The following is a 16411-nucleotide window of genomic DNA, read 5'->3' as shown; positions in this document are numbered from 1 at the left end:
AATACACAGACAAGATTACGGATACAATAAGGAAAAGAAGAATGCAGTTCTACGGACATATCCACAGGATGAATGAAAACAGAATTTCAAAGCGAATTCTTAAAGTCATCAACTCAGGCAGGGGAAAAATAAAATGGATAAAAGAAGAAAGAGCACTTGCCCGCGAAAGGCAAAGGTCCCGAGTTCGAGTCTCGGTCGGGCACACAGTTTTAATCTGCCAGGAAGTTTCATATTTGGATAAAAGAAGTTGAAGAGGACCTCAGACAAGCACACATAACAGTAAACAATGCAGAAAATAGAACTGAATTCAGGAACATCATCAAAAAACATAAATTTGACACCGCAACACAGAAGAGACCAGGATGCAAATGGACAGCGGAGCGAAAGAAACAACACAGTTAACACATGAATAAAATTTGCGCTCAGAAAAAACAAACATCATCATAAAGGAATTCAAGTTCAAACGCTCTCTTAAATGGGAATAATCGAAAATAATAATAATCTACAGGTAGCCAAAATGAATAAGATACAGTTTCTAACCTAATCTGTCGAAGGATGCTGCATTTTATCATCATATATACACCAGAACAGAAGTGCAATTATAATGATTATGTATTGTGTATACCATGAACATACAATAACTGCATTGTAACATGGAACTACTGTATTTGACGTAATTTTATCATACTTTTAGATTCTGAGGAATTGCACAGGGGATATAAAAGGATGCGAACTCCCAACGCATGGAAACTGAACATCCAGAAAAACAACAGGAATGTTCCAGAAAAGATATTTGAGGACAAAGCGTAACTGCAAGAGGGAACATAATGCAAAAATTGAGGGAAGTAAGAGAAAAAAAAACTCAACTCCACCCAAACAGGTCAAAAAGGCCCAATGTTACTGACTGGCCACCGTGTCATCCTCGGCCCACAGGTGTAACCAGTTGTGGATACGGAGGAGCACGTGGTCAGCACTCTGTGCTCCCGGCCGTACGTCAGTTTCCGAGACCAGAGCCGCTAATTCTCAATCAAGTAGCTCCTCAGTTTGCTTCTCAAGGGCTGAGTCCACCCCACTTGCCAACAGCACTCGACAGACTGGATGGTCACCCTCCAAGAGCTAGCCCAGCCCAATAGCACTTAACTTCGGTGATCTGACAAGAACCGGTGTTATCACTGCGGCAAGTAAGAGGAAAGAAATACAGGATTTGTATAAAAAGTACCGAGACGGAGTTTTTGTTGACGTTACTGTACTTTGCAGTGCGCACTCATCCGGGGGGGATTGGTGGTGGGTGGTGTCTGGCTGCAAACGCACAGCATGCCAGTCACCTGCGGACTCTTGTCTCAGCAGCATCTTGCATTGAGTGAAGACATTGCAAAGTCATCAGTTGTGGTGCAACGAATGATCACGCAACGTTACGCCATCACTTTTTGTGTGAAACTAGGAAAATCTGATACAGAAACATTGGATATGTGTTGCAAGCCTACAAGGATGATTGCCTGTCAAAAGCCCAGGTTTTCAGGTGGGTGAAGAGCTTTATAGAGGGCCAGAACAGTGTTGAAGACGAGGACCACTCCAGATGCCCGTCAACCAGCAAAACTGACGAAAACATTGACCATGAGCGTGATTTGTGAACACTGGCCATCTGAAGAGTGCCATGATGATAGCAGATGACCTCAGACACTATAAAATGACAGTACAAAATATCATCACCAAAGAATTTTCGATGAGGAAGATCTGCGCCAAGATGGTCCAGAAGATTTTGTCAGACATTCAAAATCAAGCATGTGTTGATGTCTGCCACGACAATCTCCAGAGCCTTGAAGATCATCCAGAATTTTTAAATAATGTTATCACCGGAGACGAAACCGGGTGTTTCAGTACAACCCAGGAAAAAGTGCAAAACAAGGCTCGCAAGAGCAAATTGAAGGTGAAAGCCCTGCTGATTGTGTTTTTAGACATCAGGGCATAATTCACCACGAATTTGTGCACCAACGCCAAATTGTCAATGGTGCTTTTTATTGCGAAGTGCTCAAGAGACTGCCAGTTAGGGTCCATCGTGTGAGGCCAGCCATCGACGATGATTGGAAGCTGCATCATGACAACGCGCTGAGTCACACCTGCTTCTTGGTGTTCAGCTACCTGGCCAAAAAGGGGAATCCAACGATTCCTCAGTCCCCTACAGTCCCAATGTGGCCCCGCCAGACTTTTTTTGTTCCCCGAACTAAAAACTTCCGTGAAAGGACATCGCCATGGGAACCTGGAGGAGGTCCAAGCCGCCACGATGAGGGCTTTGAAGGCCATCCCAGACTCAGCATTTGCAGCAGCATCTGAAGCATGGAAATCTCGCATTCAGCGGGTTGTTGACTCAAGCGTCATACATTGAAGAGTACTAAGTGGCTGTAGCGATATCTACAATAAATTTTGATTCACAAGCTCAGTCTCATTACTTTTTATACAACCCTGTATTCCAAAATTTTTGGAAATTAGCCGACTACTCCAGACAGATAGTGTATATTTGGGGAGTTTTTCAGTCAAACTCAGTATAAAGAAAATGCTTTAAGGATGAATCTCTTTCTCCAAAAGCAGTCAAATATAAATACTTCCTTTGGGTAGTAAATAATGGTATACAGGTGTGTAAAAAGTACTTCTTAGGGACACTGCAAATAAATGGAGATTCTACAGGTGTGTAGGAAAGGAGGAAGTGTTTGCTGTGACTGATTCACGAGGAAGAAAGACACCTGGAAATAAAACAGACGACAGTAGTATTCAAGAACATATCACACTGTTTCCATCCTACCAGAGCCATTATACCAGAAAGGATAATCTGGATTGTAGATATCTCAGCCAAACCTCACAATGAGAAAAATGTATGCATTCTACATTCAATGGTGTAGGAGTACTGGCAAAGAACTGGTGAAAGCAGAATATTACTATCGTGTTTTCAGTTCAAAATTTAACTTCACTTCAAGCCTCCATCCAAAGACACTTGTAAAATGTGCGATGAACTACAGTTGAAGATTACAACTGAGGATGATATACAAAAGAGACGTAGGCTACAAAACGAGAAGGACGAACACCTAGCACAGGCTGAAGAAGCAAGAGTAGATGAAACAAGACAGAAATGCAGTATCTAGTGACCACTATGTGTTTACATTTGATTTACAAAAGGCACTGCCCTTTCCAAAACTGCAGACATCTGTTGCCTATTATAAAAAAATATTTGTGTGTGTTTAATCTGGGACGCCATTCTTTTAATGAGGGAAACAGATGCTTGTATAAGTGGGATGAAACAGGAGGAGGTAAAGGTTCCCAAAACGAGTCGTGTGTTGTGAAACACCTTAAGGAGTACACAAGACGTACAAAGAAATGACTGCATATTCTAATTCAGGTACAGGACAGAACCGTAATTGTAACTTGTGTGTGTTTCCTTGATGAAATTAGTGTAAGATCCAGACACGACAGTGGAAGTAATAAACAACAAATTTATGATATCTGGCCATAGCTACCCACCTTATGATGCAGACTTTGGACTTAAGCATTTCATTGTTTGCATAATGAAGGACGACAACTTTGAGTCAACAAAGGAGCTACTAGACAGCACAGTGATCAAGGAAAGGCCTACTGATTGGCATCTGTTACAACTGGCTGCAAGTAAGATGGATGCAATTTAAACAGGCAGTGCCATTTTCCATGAGGTTTAAATCCAGTTTCCATCAAACTGAAGAATTTCACGAGATGGATTTTAGTAAGCGCACTTTAGGCAGAGCTCTTCAAAGCCATGCATCAGTGACACAAGGGAGACTTTAAAAGACTAGGAGGACTGTGACAACCGAAAAGAAGGACGTGCTTGATCTAAAATTTATTCCTCCTGCATATTATAAATTCTTCAAGAACTCGCCTATGAAGACGTCTACTCGACATTCAAATTCCCAGGATCAGATTTCGGACAAGGAAAACAACAAACCTGTATTCACACAATGTATTTGAAGTTAAAGTGGGTGACCAATAAATGTGTTCAGTGCACAAGTTATAAAACACCTTTAGTTTTTGTTTAACAAGTCATTTCCTATATGATATTCTGTTTTGTTAATATATTTAGAGAGGCTTCATGTATATTGTGCTCTGAACCCCCTCCCCCTACACACACACACACACACACACACACACACACACACACACACACACACACACACACACACCTCAACTTACCACGCCTTGTCATTAACACATTTAATTTATGAATATAATAGAGGGAAACATTCCACGTGGGAAAAATTCCTTGGTGCACGGCCAGCACATCTTGGCACAGTGTTACACCGTCTGGGTTATCTGGATACTGCCCACTGACACCAGCCGATCAGAACTCCGGAGATGGGAACTTGCCCTTCAACATATCCTCTCTTCCCGTTACCCACCAGGCCTCAACCTCCGCTAATTTCAAGTTGCCGCCGCTCATACCTCACCTGTCATACAACATCTTTGCCTCTGTTCTTCCACCTCGACTGACATCTCTGCCCAAACTCTTTGCCTTTACACATGTCTGCTAGTGTCTGTATATGTGCGGATGGATTCGTGCGCGCGCGCACAAGTGTATACCTGTCCCTTTTCCCCCCTAAGGTAAGTCTTTCCGCTCCCGGGATTGGAATGACTCCTTACCCTCTCCCTTAAAACCCACATCCTTCTGTCTTTCCCTCTCCTTCCCTCTTTCCTGATGAAGCAACCATGGTTTGCGAAAGCTTGAAATTTGTGTGTGTGTGTGTGTGTGTGTGTGTGTGTTTTTGTGTTTGTTAGTGTCTCTATCAACATACCCACACTTTCGTTTGGTAAGTTACACATTTAATTTATTAATTTATACAATATACTTTACCGGAATCTGCAATGTTGCTCATTGCACTATCAACTTGAGCATGATGTTTTATGAAATAGGGTCTAATAATGTTGCGGTAAATAACCATAGAGCCATTTGCCTCCAGTGGAACGAAGCACCATATGAAGAACATGCACTGGAATCAGAAGAGAATCAGAATAATAATATGTAAAAAAAATTGAATGTACTTACTTTTATTCAGCAACTAATTTATGTCAACTATACCTTTAGAAGCCAGTAAAATGGAAACCAGTGCACTAGAAGTCCAGAGAAAAACTCTGTTACAGAGAAAAGAGCAAAAACTACCCAGTATGTAAGCCACTTTGTGTCGTCATCTTTCTGCGGAGTCTCCAGTGCTTTTATTGAACGATATGCAGGATACACAAATCCGATCAAATTACAATACAGCTGAGCACCATATCCAAATACTAAATAAAAGCCAGTAAACACCAGACAACCTGAAACATTCAGTGTTAATTAGAACCTAAACAACTTATTACATCTGAGAAGTTCGAGAATCACAAATAGTGGCAGTCACTAATATAAATTGCTGGAGAACTGGGAGATGAACAGATCATTTTTAAGGAGAACACATTACCAGCAAGAATACTGCTTCACTGGAAAGAAGCAACTGTAAAAACACAACTTATAGGAACTTACTAAATTAAGTAATATATATCTTATGATCTCTCTGTTTTTCTTGTGGTGATTCACTAGTGTACTTACAGATATACAACTGAGTTACTGTTTCCATTTTTGCACAGTATTTTGACAACTGACTCAAAGACTTCTTCAGGTGATGCAAATTGTTCTGTTTTAAGTCCAAGTAGCAACTATACAACTTGCAGCACCTGAAGATGACTGGGTCAGTCGTCGAAATATTGCACATTGATAAAAACCAACTGGTTGTACACCCAGAAGTACACCATTAATACCTGTCCTATTGTGGGAAGAAAAACATTAAATAGTAGGATCTGAGAAAATATTTATACTATTGAACATGAAAATTGCACTGTGACAAATTACCACCCACAGCTGTTCTCCAAAGCATTTTCTGTTATCAGTCAAGTCAAAAGTGAAGAGCATGCAAATACTTACCCAACTCACAACGATCAGATAAGAACCTTTATTACCACCTGCTTTCTGTTTCGAGCTCAGCAAACACTCCCACAATTGTGGCAGAAATGTTCACAGAACATGACGCAAAACTGCTTTATCATTTGAATCGTAAGCAAAGAATTTGTAAGACAAATGTACATAAAACACAATACAGTTTCTATTATTTTGGGATGGTGCAAAATATATTCTGTTCTATACTAATCTAATCCATTCCATTCCCCCCTCCTAAAGAGAATCCTGTAATGCTCAACCGTAAAAATAAATATCAAAATTACAACTGAACAGATTCAGACAAAAAAGGTAAAAAGATTCACACAATTATGACATTTAACGCTTCTCATAAATGTTTTGGTGAGACCTTTTAGTACTGCATCAAATCAGAGTTTAAATTTGGCTATATGTTGAGGGATAAGCTTGTGATATTCATGTGATGAGCCTGGTGGTTGGATGAAAACACCACAAGGGTTCTAACTAGCAAGTTAGTCTCTGCAGCTCCAGCACCCAGAACTGTGCATGCTGTAGAGCGGGCGAGAAAAAAAGGAGGTAGATGGACTGCCAAATCTGGAAGCTCAAATAGTGCAATTCTCACATTTATTGGTGCAAAGTTCTTTCTATCCTAAGTAATTTTAACATGTACAATGCCAGACTATGTCTTTAAATATATTTATCACTTGTGCAGCTGTGGACATATTTTTATAAATCTGCCCCAGACAAAGAAAGCAAGAGCAATAATCAAGTCCAACCTCTGTCCTGTATTTAGACAGCACTTGGTAAATGTTGCAATTTTACTTGTCATAATCTTCATTGCTTCGTATTCTTCCTTAATTGAAAGGCAAGTTTCACCAACACAGGATACAAATGCCCCCACCACGATGGGGAACACTGATGACAAATCTCCTTTACAAGCCATCAAATGATGCTATAACACGCATTCACTGAAACAACTACATTATTGTCAGTTAGCATATGGCTCAAATGGACACAACATTTTAAGCAACTTTAAGATCGTACAAATTGGATCTTTTGATGTTTTGACCAGGTTCGACCCCCTCCCCCTTTTTCAAGATAATTGTTTCTGTTTAACAACCAGTACAATAAACAAACTTAGAACATTGTTCACTTTAAAAATGGACACAGGAGTGCCCATGAAGTAAAGTTATAAAAAGTTGTGCATCTATAAAGAGAGCTCTGGCTGATACATGTAACAAATTATATAGCCATACATTAGCAAAAGATCTTTCCAACAATCCTCCAATATTCTGCTCCTAGATTTAACTACTTAGTGGGTTGAAAACTTCAGTTATTTGACAACATGTCCGGTGCAAAATAGAAGAGAGTATAGAGAAACCAATGCCTTAAATGTATTACTGACGAAATAATTCATACAAGAAAACAGTGTGATGATATTGTGCGACTGCTACACAGAATTCCCAATAAATGACATAGAAATGAGCATCCCTGGTGTTCAAGTGCAAACTGAACCACAACTTTCCAGAAATAACAAATCTGCAGCCAGACACTAATCATCTTGACAATATTTCAAAAGTCCATCTGGTCGCCATATTCAGGTGAGAATACTATTTGCTATATCTTATCGAACTAATTGCTGAATTAGTGTTAAACTATTTGTATAATCCAACTGTAGACCTGACAATAGTATTATGAACTAATTTGAAGTAACTAAGTCACTAAGCTCTGATAAAACTCTAAATGTGTTTAACAAAGAGAAACCTGGTGCACTGATCCTTTTCTTAGCTCTTGTTTATCATGAATCTCCCTCACATCCAACTCTCTCTCTCTCTCTCTCTCTCTCTCTCTCTCTCTCTCTCTCTCTCTCTCTCTGTGTGTGTGTGTGTGTGTGTGTGTGTGTGTGTGTGTGTGTGTGTGTGAGTGAGTGAGTGAGTGTGAGAGAGAGAGAGAGAGAGAGAGAGAGAGGGGGGGGGGGGAGAGGGAGGGGGGGGGGGGGAACCAAAAGTGTAGAACCAAGACCAATACCCATAATGCCTGTATGCAGCAGGAGACTGGAGCATATTAAATGAATTTCCTAGTGACCAAAGATTCTGTCCATGAACACTGTGCATTTATGAAGTATTACTCATGCTAATCACAGTTCACCCTGTTCACTCATAATATTCTTCACAACATGGATAAATGCCCACAAGTAGAATCTATATTTCTACATTTCTGGAAAGCATTTGGCAGTGTCCTGCAGACCATTAACAAAGGCACAATCATACAGAAAAGGTTCTCAAATAGGTGACTGTCTAAGACTGACTGGTAGAACCTGGCATTTTCATAGATGGAGAGAGCTCACCAGAGAGAAAATTGTCAGGAATACCGCAGGGTTGACTGATAGGACACTACCTGTTCATCGTGTCTGTAAACAGGCTGTTGAGGAGGATGGGGAGCAATCTGCCTGCTAATGAACTTATGTACAGGAAAATTTCATTTTTGAGTGACTAGGCTGGTTCAGGATACTTAAAATTTTGATCTGGAGGTGATTAATGACTTCTGAATTTTCTAACATTGAAAAATAGTGTGCTGGAAAGGTACAAGCCTACATAAATCTGCTGAAAGAGCAATGGTAACTGGAAGCTCTGGGTTGGAATCTTGGTCCAGCAACAATTTCAATCTGTCAAAGTTCCAGAACAGCACAAACACCATTGCAGAGTGGAATATTCATTCTGGCAGTTTGCTTTGAATGTGGACAAGTTAATACGCATGGCTAATAGAACATTCATTTAATGTGATAATACAGTACTAATGATACACTTAGTAGTATGGATACAGCTATGAAGTTTACCAGGAGGACTTTTTATGCCACAATGGCTAATGATATGACAGCTATTAAGCTTTTGCATTTGCACATGTTGAATGCTGAATATGTGGAACTCCTGCAGGTTATGAAACTAACCAAAGTTGCTTTGTTTTGGACCATGGTCGATTGGTTTGTTTGTTTGTTTTAAGGGGGGGGGGGGAGGACCCCTTGTACCAATTCAAATAATTCCACAAGGGTGAGGGTGGAACAAACGACATACAACACAAAGCTGAAAAAAAGGAAAAACCACAAGAACGACAGAAGGGCAAACAAACACTAAAAGGAACAGGTAGAACAAACTGAAACAAGAGAGCAGATGACCATGGCTGGCTGATCACGAGAAGAAAAAGGGTAAGCCAGCCACTCTGTGACACATTAAAACCTCCAGCCTAAAAGCACTAGTGTGGAGAACACAGAGGGACAAGGGACATGTGCTAAAACTTAGATAGAATGATAAAACCCACCTTCATGTATAAAATGTGAAATTACAGTAGCCAATGAGGCATTGTCAGATAAAAGTAATGGTAACAGGTCCGGTAATTGAAGATTTCATTGCAGGGCAGCCAAAGGAGGACAGCTCTACAATATACAGGCCAATGTCAACCGGGCACCTCACAGACACTGAGGCAGGTCTTCACAGTGCAGGAGATAGCCGTGGGTCACCCAAGTGTGGCCAATGTGGAGCCGACAGAACTACAGAGTCCCTGTGAGAGGCCTGCAGGGAAGACTTGTGCACATTCGTAGTCTCCTTAATGATACACAGTTTGTTGTGCATACTGTTATCCCATTCCATCTCCCAAAGCTGAACAATCTTGCAGCATAATATTGAATGCAAGTCAGTTTCAGAGATGCCCATCAGCAGAAGCAGTTTCCTTGCTGCCTGTTTGGTCAGCCTGTCGGCGAGTTCATTTCCTGGGATTCCGACATGTCCTTGGATCCAGACAAACACCACTGAATGACTGGACCATTCCAGGGCATAGATGGACTCCTGGACAGTCGCTACCAAAGGATGGCAAGGTTATCACTAGTCAGTAAACCATTTCAGAGCCCCAAAACACATCAAGAATCATGAGGAAGTGACAGCAGAGAGCTGCGGGGTTAACTGAGTCCTTAGGGCCATGCAAAAAGGTCCAGGCGAAGCTTCAGCCTAGGTTTATGGCACGGAGGTGTACGTGAATGTACTTCGAGTAGAGTTAGTAAAGGGAAAGACTCCAATTCAGACAGAAGCGATCAGTTGCGAACAGGTATCTTAAGGCCTGATCCGGGCTGTCGATGCGGGAGATGAACCTCAGTGATTGGGAAAACTAGGCACAATTTGGATGCTCAGGAGAACTATGAATGTGTGCAACGTAACTGGTGAGCAGTTGTGCGTGCCTAACCTTCAATGGAGGTTGGTTGGTTGGTTGGTTGGTTGATTGGGGTTGAAGGGACCAAAGAGCAAGGTCATCAGTCCCTTGTTTCAAAGGTGGTCCATTCGGACAGATGTATATCTCAGAAGAACCATAACGACACGAGGTAAAAGGCTAAAAAACGTGGAATTGCAGTCGTGTTGTCAATAGTAAAAACCAAAGACAAGAAATATCCCACCGCTGATGCAGTACAGGCAAGACAGCTGCTATTCAAAAGCTTTCAACTGCTAGTGTGTAAAAGCGCGTATTGTAAAAGGAGACTAACCAAATCTAAAATGCGATAAAAACAGAGTAAAAGGGAGAGAAAAGAGGCTCTTGGCCAGGGAGGGGAGTCAGGAATCTCCCAAACACAGCTTACAGTGGGAGACACCCCAACCCTCACTGCCCTGCCCCTACTCCAACTGAAAATAAAAACCACTTTCAAGGAGGAAACTGAGAACCAGTTCAACCATCCGGAAATTGATTGCCAATATTAAAGGTAAAGTGCAAGGGAGTCTGTACTTAGTATGCAGAGCAAAAAGAAGGGGGTATTCCAAAAATATGTGGGTTATGACTGGAAGGCTCCACAACCACAAAGTGGGGATGGCTCATTATGCAAAAGAAAACCATGGGTCAGCCTGGTATGGCCGATGCGGAGATGATACAGGGTGGTCGAGTCCTTTCGGGAGAGGCGGAAGGACAAACACCACGGGACAGGTGTACCCTCAATCGCACGAAGGTTATTAGACAGGGAGATAGCCTCAATCGCACGAAGGTTATTAAACAGGGAGATAGCCTCCCAGGAGTTGGCCCATGATTGTGCGAAGTGGGATTTGATATGAAGCCATAAATCCGCCGCAGGAGTTACAGGCAAGGGGGGTAAGTGACTGCTCCCCCAGCCAACCAGCAAGCTCATTACCTGAGATACCCACATGGCCAGGGACCCAAAGGAAGTCAACGGAACAAGCAGCACGGTGTAGATGAACAAGATGGTCAGGGATGGCCGAGACCAAGGTATGGCAGGAAAAACACCGGTGAAGAGCCTGAAGGCCACTCTGAGTCCATACATAACAAAATGCGGTTGAGTTGGGACTGTTTAATAAAGGTAACGGTCTAGGAAATTGCCGTCAATTCCGCAGTAAACATCCCACATGCAGTTGGCAGGAGATGATTTTCCATGCCAACAGAGGATGTGAAGGCATATCCCACACGACTGGCAGATTTAGAGCCATCAGTGTAAAAATCAACAGCATCCCAAAACTCCCATGAAATGCGGCGGAAAAAACAACGGAACACCATCGGAGGAACGGAATCTTTCGGACCTCGGCAGAGGGGCCGAGGAACTAACCAAGGAGGGGTGTTGTGAAGGGAACGTGGGAGACAGGACAAAGAAGGAAGCTGAAAATCACGGCGAAGAGACGCAAGGCAGAGACCAACCGGTAAACCTGCCCGAGGGTGGGAATAAGGTAGGCAATGTCCTCGGTCTGGGAACAGGATAGGATAGAATGGAATAGAGAGGATGAGTGGGAGAGAAGCGGACAGCGATTGCATAAGAAACCAGAAGCTGGGACCACCAATCAGAAAGGGGGGGGAGGAAGGGGGGGGATCCCAGTGTCCACCAGGAGACTATCAACAGGGCTAGCAGGGAAGGCACCAGTGGCCAAATGGATACCACGATGGTAGACCGGATCCAGGAAGCACAGTGTAGAAGGAGCAGCCAAACCATAAACTCGACAACCATAGTCCATGCGAGACGGCACTAAAGCCCGATAAAGGCGAGGAAGAGCAGAAAGATCCGCACCCCAAGAGGTGTGGGCAAGGAAGCGAAGGACATTGAGTTTATGGAAACATACTATCTTCAGAAGTCTGAGAAGAGGCAGCCAAGTGAGCTTGTCGAAAAGAAGACCAAGGAAACGAAAATGTGGGACCACAGGTAATCGTTGTGCATGGAGATGGAGTTCCGGATCGGGGAGGACCGTAGTGCAGTGACAGATGTGGACCATCCACGATTTTAAAGGAGAGAAGTGAAACCCGTGTGAGAGGGTCCATAAAGAGGCACGCAGTATAGCACCCTGGACCTGCCGCTCTGCAGAGGCCATCGGAGGGGAACTAACCCAAATGCAGAAATCATCCACATACAGAGCAGGGGTAACCAAAGGACCGACGGAGGCCACTAGTCCATCTATAGCAATGAGGAAAAGAAGTACACTCAAGACAGAACCCTGTGGGATGCCATTCTCCTGGGTCTGTGGAGAACTAAAAACAGTACCAACCTAAACCCTGTATGACTGATGAAACAAGAACTGGCGGAAAAAATCTGGAGTGGGCCCCGAAGACCCCACTCATGAAGTGTAAGAAAGATATGATGGCACCAAGCCGTGTCATAGGCCTTGCGAAGGTCAGAAAATACTGCAACCAAATCGCAGTGCTGGGAAAATGTCTGCCGAACTGCGGATTCCAAGCGAAGTAAATGATCGATCGGAGACCGTCCCTCTCGGAAGCCACACTGGTAAGGGAACAATAGATCTCGAGATTCAAGGACCCAAGGGAGTGGACAGGCTACTATCTGTTCAAGTAACTTGCAAACAACGTTTGTCAGACTAATTGGCCAATAGCTTTCAACAAACAGGGGGTTCTTACTAGGCTTAAGGACGGGAACCATGATGCTATCCCTCCATTGAGAAGGGAAGTCACCCTGGAGCCAAATACAGTTTAACACCTGGAGAAGATGTTGCCGTTGTGGAGCAGAGAGATGTTGAAGCAATTGGTTATGAATGGAGTCTGGGCCATGGGCCGTATCATGAGAAGAAGAAAGTGCGGAAAGAAGTTCCCAATCAGTAAAACGTTTGTTGTAAGATTCTGACTGACAAGGGGTAAAACATAAGGCGGAATCTTCGGTCCACTGCTTCTGGTGAAGGAAAGTAGCCAGATTGGAGGGTGATGCTGATGCTGTTACAAAATGGGTCTCAAGATGTTCCGCGAGAATCAACGGGTCCGTGCAAAGGCCATCCGCGAGGTGAAGGCCCAGGAGGGTAGACTGCCCATGGCAACCTTGGATAGAGCGAAGTGTAGCCCATACCCGTGATATAGGGGCCGTAGAACCAAGGGAAGAAACAAAGCATTCCCAACACATCCGTTTGCTCCGTTTCATTAAGTGACAGGCTTTAGTGCGAAGGCGTTTAAAGGTAATTAGATTGGCAAAGGGTGGGTGCCTCTTAAGGTGCTGCAAAGCTCGACGGCGATTACGGATGGCAATGGCAATGGCTGTATTCCACCACTGGACTTGTCGGCAGCGAAATGGTCCAGATGAGCGTGGGATAGCAAGGCTAGCAGCTTGAACTATCACATTAGGCATATCACATAGGACATAATCAATACAAACCGACAAAGAGGGTGAAATAACGACCTGTGCAGTATATAGAGGCCAATCTGCACATTGGAAAGACCAACATGGTAACCTGTCCATCGGGGAGTGGGAAGGGAGTGAGAGGATCAACAGGAAATGGTCACTATCGCAAAGGTCGTCGTGTGGCAACCAGTGTAATGAAGGAGGAGGGAGGGAGAAGAAAAGAAAGATCAATGGCAGAAAAGGTACCATGATTGGCACTGAAATGAGTAGGGGAGCCATCATTAAGAAGGCACAACTCATGGTCACAAGAAACTTGTACCCAAGGAGGAGTAAGTTTCTGACGAAGGGCAGTTAAGGCAGCAGGAGGGAGATAAAGATTGCAACTGTGACCCCACCAGAGTCCAGGTGGACACTAACAGCAATGTAGGTGACGTGCTAGCAACGTCCGTACGGACCAACATCAAACTCCACCAGAGGCCCGCAGGGAGCCAACACGATTTCGACAGAAAGCACGGAACCCACAGAGGATTGGTGAGTGATCAGTAAAATGAGATTCCTGCAGAACCACAGAAGCTGCAGAATACAACGAAGTAAGGGATGTCAACTCCAGAAGGTGACAGTAATATCCATTGCAATTCCAATGCATAACCACCGAATAATGATTCAAATTGGGGGTGAATAGGCTAAAGCCAGTCATGCCGCTGGATTACCATCAGTTACCAACAAGGAGAGGGCGAAATCCATGAACAGCAGGTCAGAGTCAGGTTGCGAAGGTGGGGACAGGACCTCTGGAGACACCAGAGGCTCCTTGACCCAGGACCTATGTTTCTTCTTCTTTTCTGTTTGAGACTGACGAGGGCTGTGCTGCAAAAAGGAGCCATCTGCAGCAAAATCTGGAACAGAAAGAGAGCAGGCGACCTGAGGGCCCACAGACCATGGTTCTCGGGGTCGCCCTGTGGCAGCAGACCTTTGGCCTGGAAGGTGCCGGGAAGGGGGTCCTAGGAGGGGTGCCCTTGACTGGCAGACACCGAAGAAGTGGGACACTTCTCTGGCTGGGGAGGGGGAGTGGTGCCCGGAGGGGAGGGTGTGGGAAACGCAGGGGAAGGGGGGGGAGGGGAGGGGGAGGGGTGCCGGACTGGGGTAAGGAAGGGGGAGGAAGGGATGAAGATTTAACTAAATCAGAGCTTGACATCACTGACACAGGACGAAGACGCGCGTACTTTTTACGAGCCTTAGTGTAGGATAGACGATCAAGAGACTTATACTCCTGTACCTTCTTTTCCTTCTTATAAACCGGGCAATCAGGTGAATGTGGAGAATGATTCCCCATGACAATTAACACAAACAGGAGGCGGAACACAGGAACTCCCCTCATGGAGGGGGTGTCCAGAGTGACCACCCACTCCAATCAGGGGCTCTCCCCACAGGCTTCACCCAGCCACAGCAAGGGCACAGTGGCCAGTTCTGGGAGTTCCGATGCTCCAGGATGACAAGCAACCACTCCTAGACTTACATGAGGAGATCACAGCTCCGGTATCAGAAGTGTGGTCCGTGGGTGTTCAGGCGGCTCAACCAAAAGGGTATATAGCGACCCCACCACACGGGCTGGCTATCGTGCTGGCTATGGGCCCTAGCATCAGACAATGATGTAAAGGAAAAGATGGAAGGAAAGAGGAGGGCACACGCCAGACACACTAGGTACGGTGCTCTTCCCCAAGGGGCTCACACTACAGTATAGAAATTTAGTAATGAAGGTCAAACCCCAGAGGGGGACCACAGAATGCCAAAAGGATGAGGTAATTACGCAACAAAACCAAAGCGCAAAGCCAACATAACCAGGGGGATACCGAGGCCAACATAAACAAGGACACCAAGAGAGGGAAGGAGCAAGGGCAGGAAAGGAGGGGAAGGGAAAGGAAATGCAGCCCGGGAAAGAAAGAAGGCTACAATAGCTCGGAGCCCCATGCTCGCCACACACATACTCACAAAAGGACCCTGAAACCCCCTGGGGGGTTCAGCGGAGGGACTCCAACCTCTACCAGGATGCTAGTCACCGGGCTTGTCCTAAAAGCTCCCAGCGCTAGGCGGATGCCACAGTGGTGCACTGGGTCAAGTGAACAAAACGCTGAGGGCGCTGCCAAACCATAAATCAGATTCCCATAGTCAAGGTGGTATCGAACAAGGGCTCTGCAGAGCTGCAGCAGCATAAAGCGATCTGCACCCCAGTTGATGTTGCTCCAGCAGTGGAGGGCATTTAGGTGCTGCAAGCCCTTCCACTTAAGCTGACAAAGGTGAGAAAGCCAAGTCAATCGGGTGTCGAAAACCAGTCCTAAAAATTGATATGTCTCCACTGCAGTGAGGATCGTCATGAAGGAAAAGCTCTGGTTCCAAATGAACAGGACGACGTCAACAGAAGTGCATGACACACGAATTTGTGGCTGAAAACAAAGCTGTGGGCTACAGCCCATGACTGCCTTGTGGATGGCTCCATTTAGGCACCACTCAGCAACACCAGGACTGGAGGAGTACTACGAAATGCAAAGTCATCTGCACACAGAGAAGGTGGGATGGACAGCCCTACGGCTGCTGCTAGACCATTAATGGCCACTAAAAACAGACATATTCAATACAGAGCCCTGCAGGACCCCATTCTCCTGGATATGAGGGTACTATGGGAGGCACCAACTTGGGACACAGAAAGTACTGAGTAACAGGAAATTTAGACAAAAATCAGAAGGAGGCCCCAGACTCCCCCTCTCACATAACAGGGCAAGGATATGATGTCACCAGGTCATGTGTAAGCTTTTTGTAGATAAAAAAAAGACGGCAACTAGGTGTTTGCATGTGGAGAAGGCTGTACGGATGGAAGA

General features: G+C 44.5%; 1 protein-coding gene across 1 annotated transcript in view; it reads right to left on the bottom strand.

The window, feature by feature from the left end:
* LOC126259940 (receptor expression-enhancing protein 6-like) overlaps positions 1 to 16411 on the bottom strand; it is a 68235-nt gene that overhangs the window by 24921 nt on the left and 26903 nt on the right. The window contains exons 3-4 of the mRNA XM_049957036.1: positions 5093 to 5325; positions 4868 to 5003 (exon numbers count right to left, since the gene is read on the bottom strand). Of these exons, the coding sequence (XP_049812993.1) occupies positions 4868 to 5003; positions 5093 to 5325 (369 nt within the window). The remainder of the gene's footprint in view (positions 1 to 4867; positions 5004 to 5092; positions 5326 to 16411) is intronic.

This window comes from Schistocerca nitens, chromosome 5 (genome assembly GCF_023898315.1).
Source record: "Schistocerca nitens isolate TAMUIC-IGC-003100 chromosome 5, iqSchNite1.1, whole genome shotgun sequence".
Classification (NCBI taxonomy): domain Eukaryota; kingdom Metazoa; phylum Arthropoda; class Insecta; order Orthoptera; family Acrididae; genus Schistocerca; species Schistocerca nitens.
Note: the sequence above shows the minus strand (reverse complement) of the source record. Positions and strands in the feature narration are given on the sequence as shown.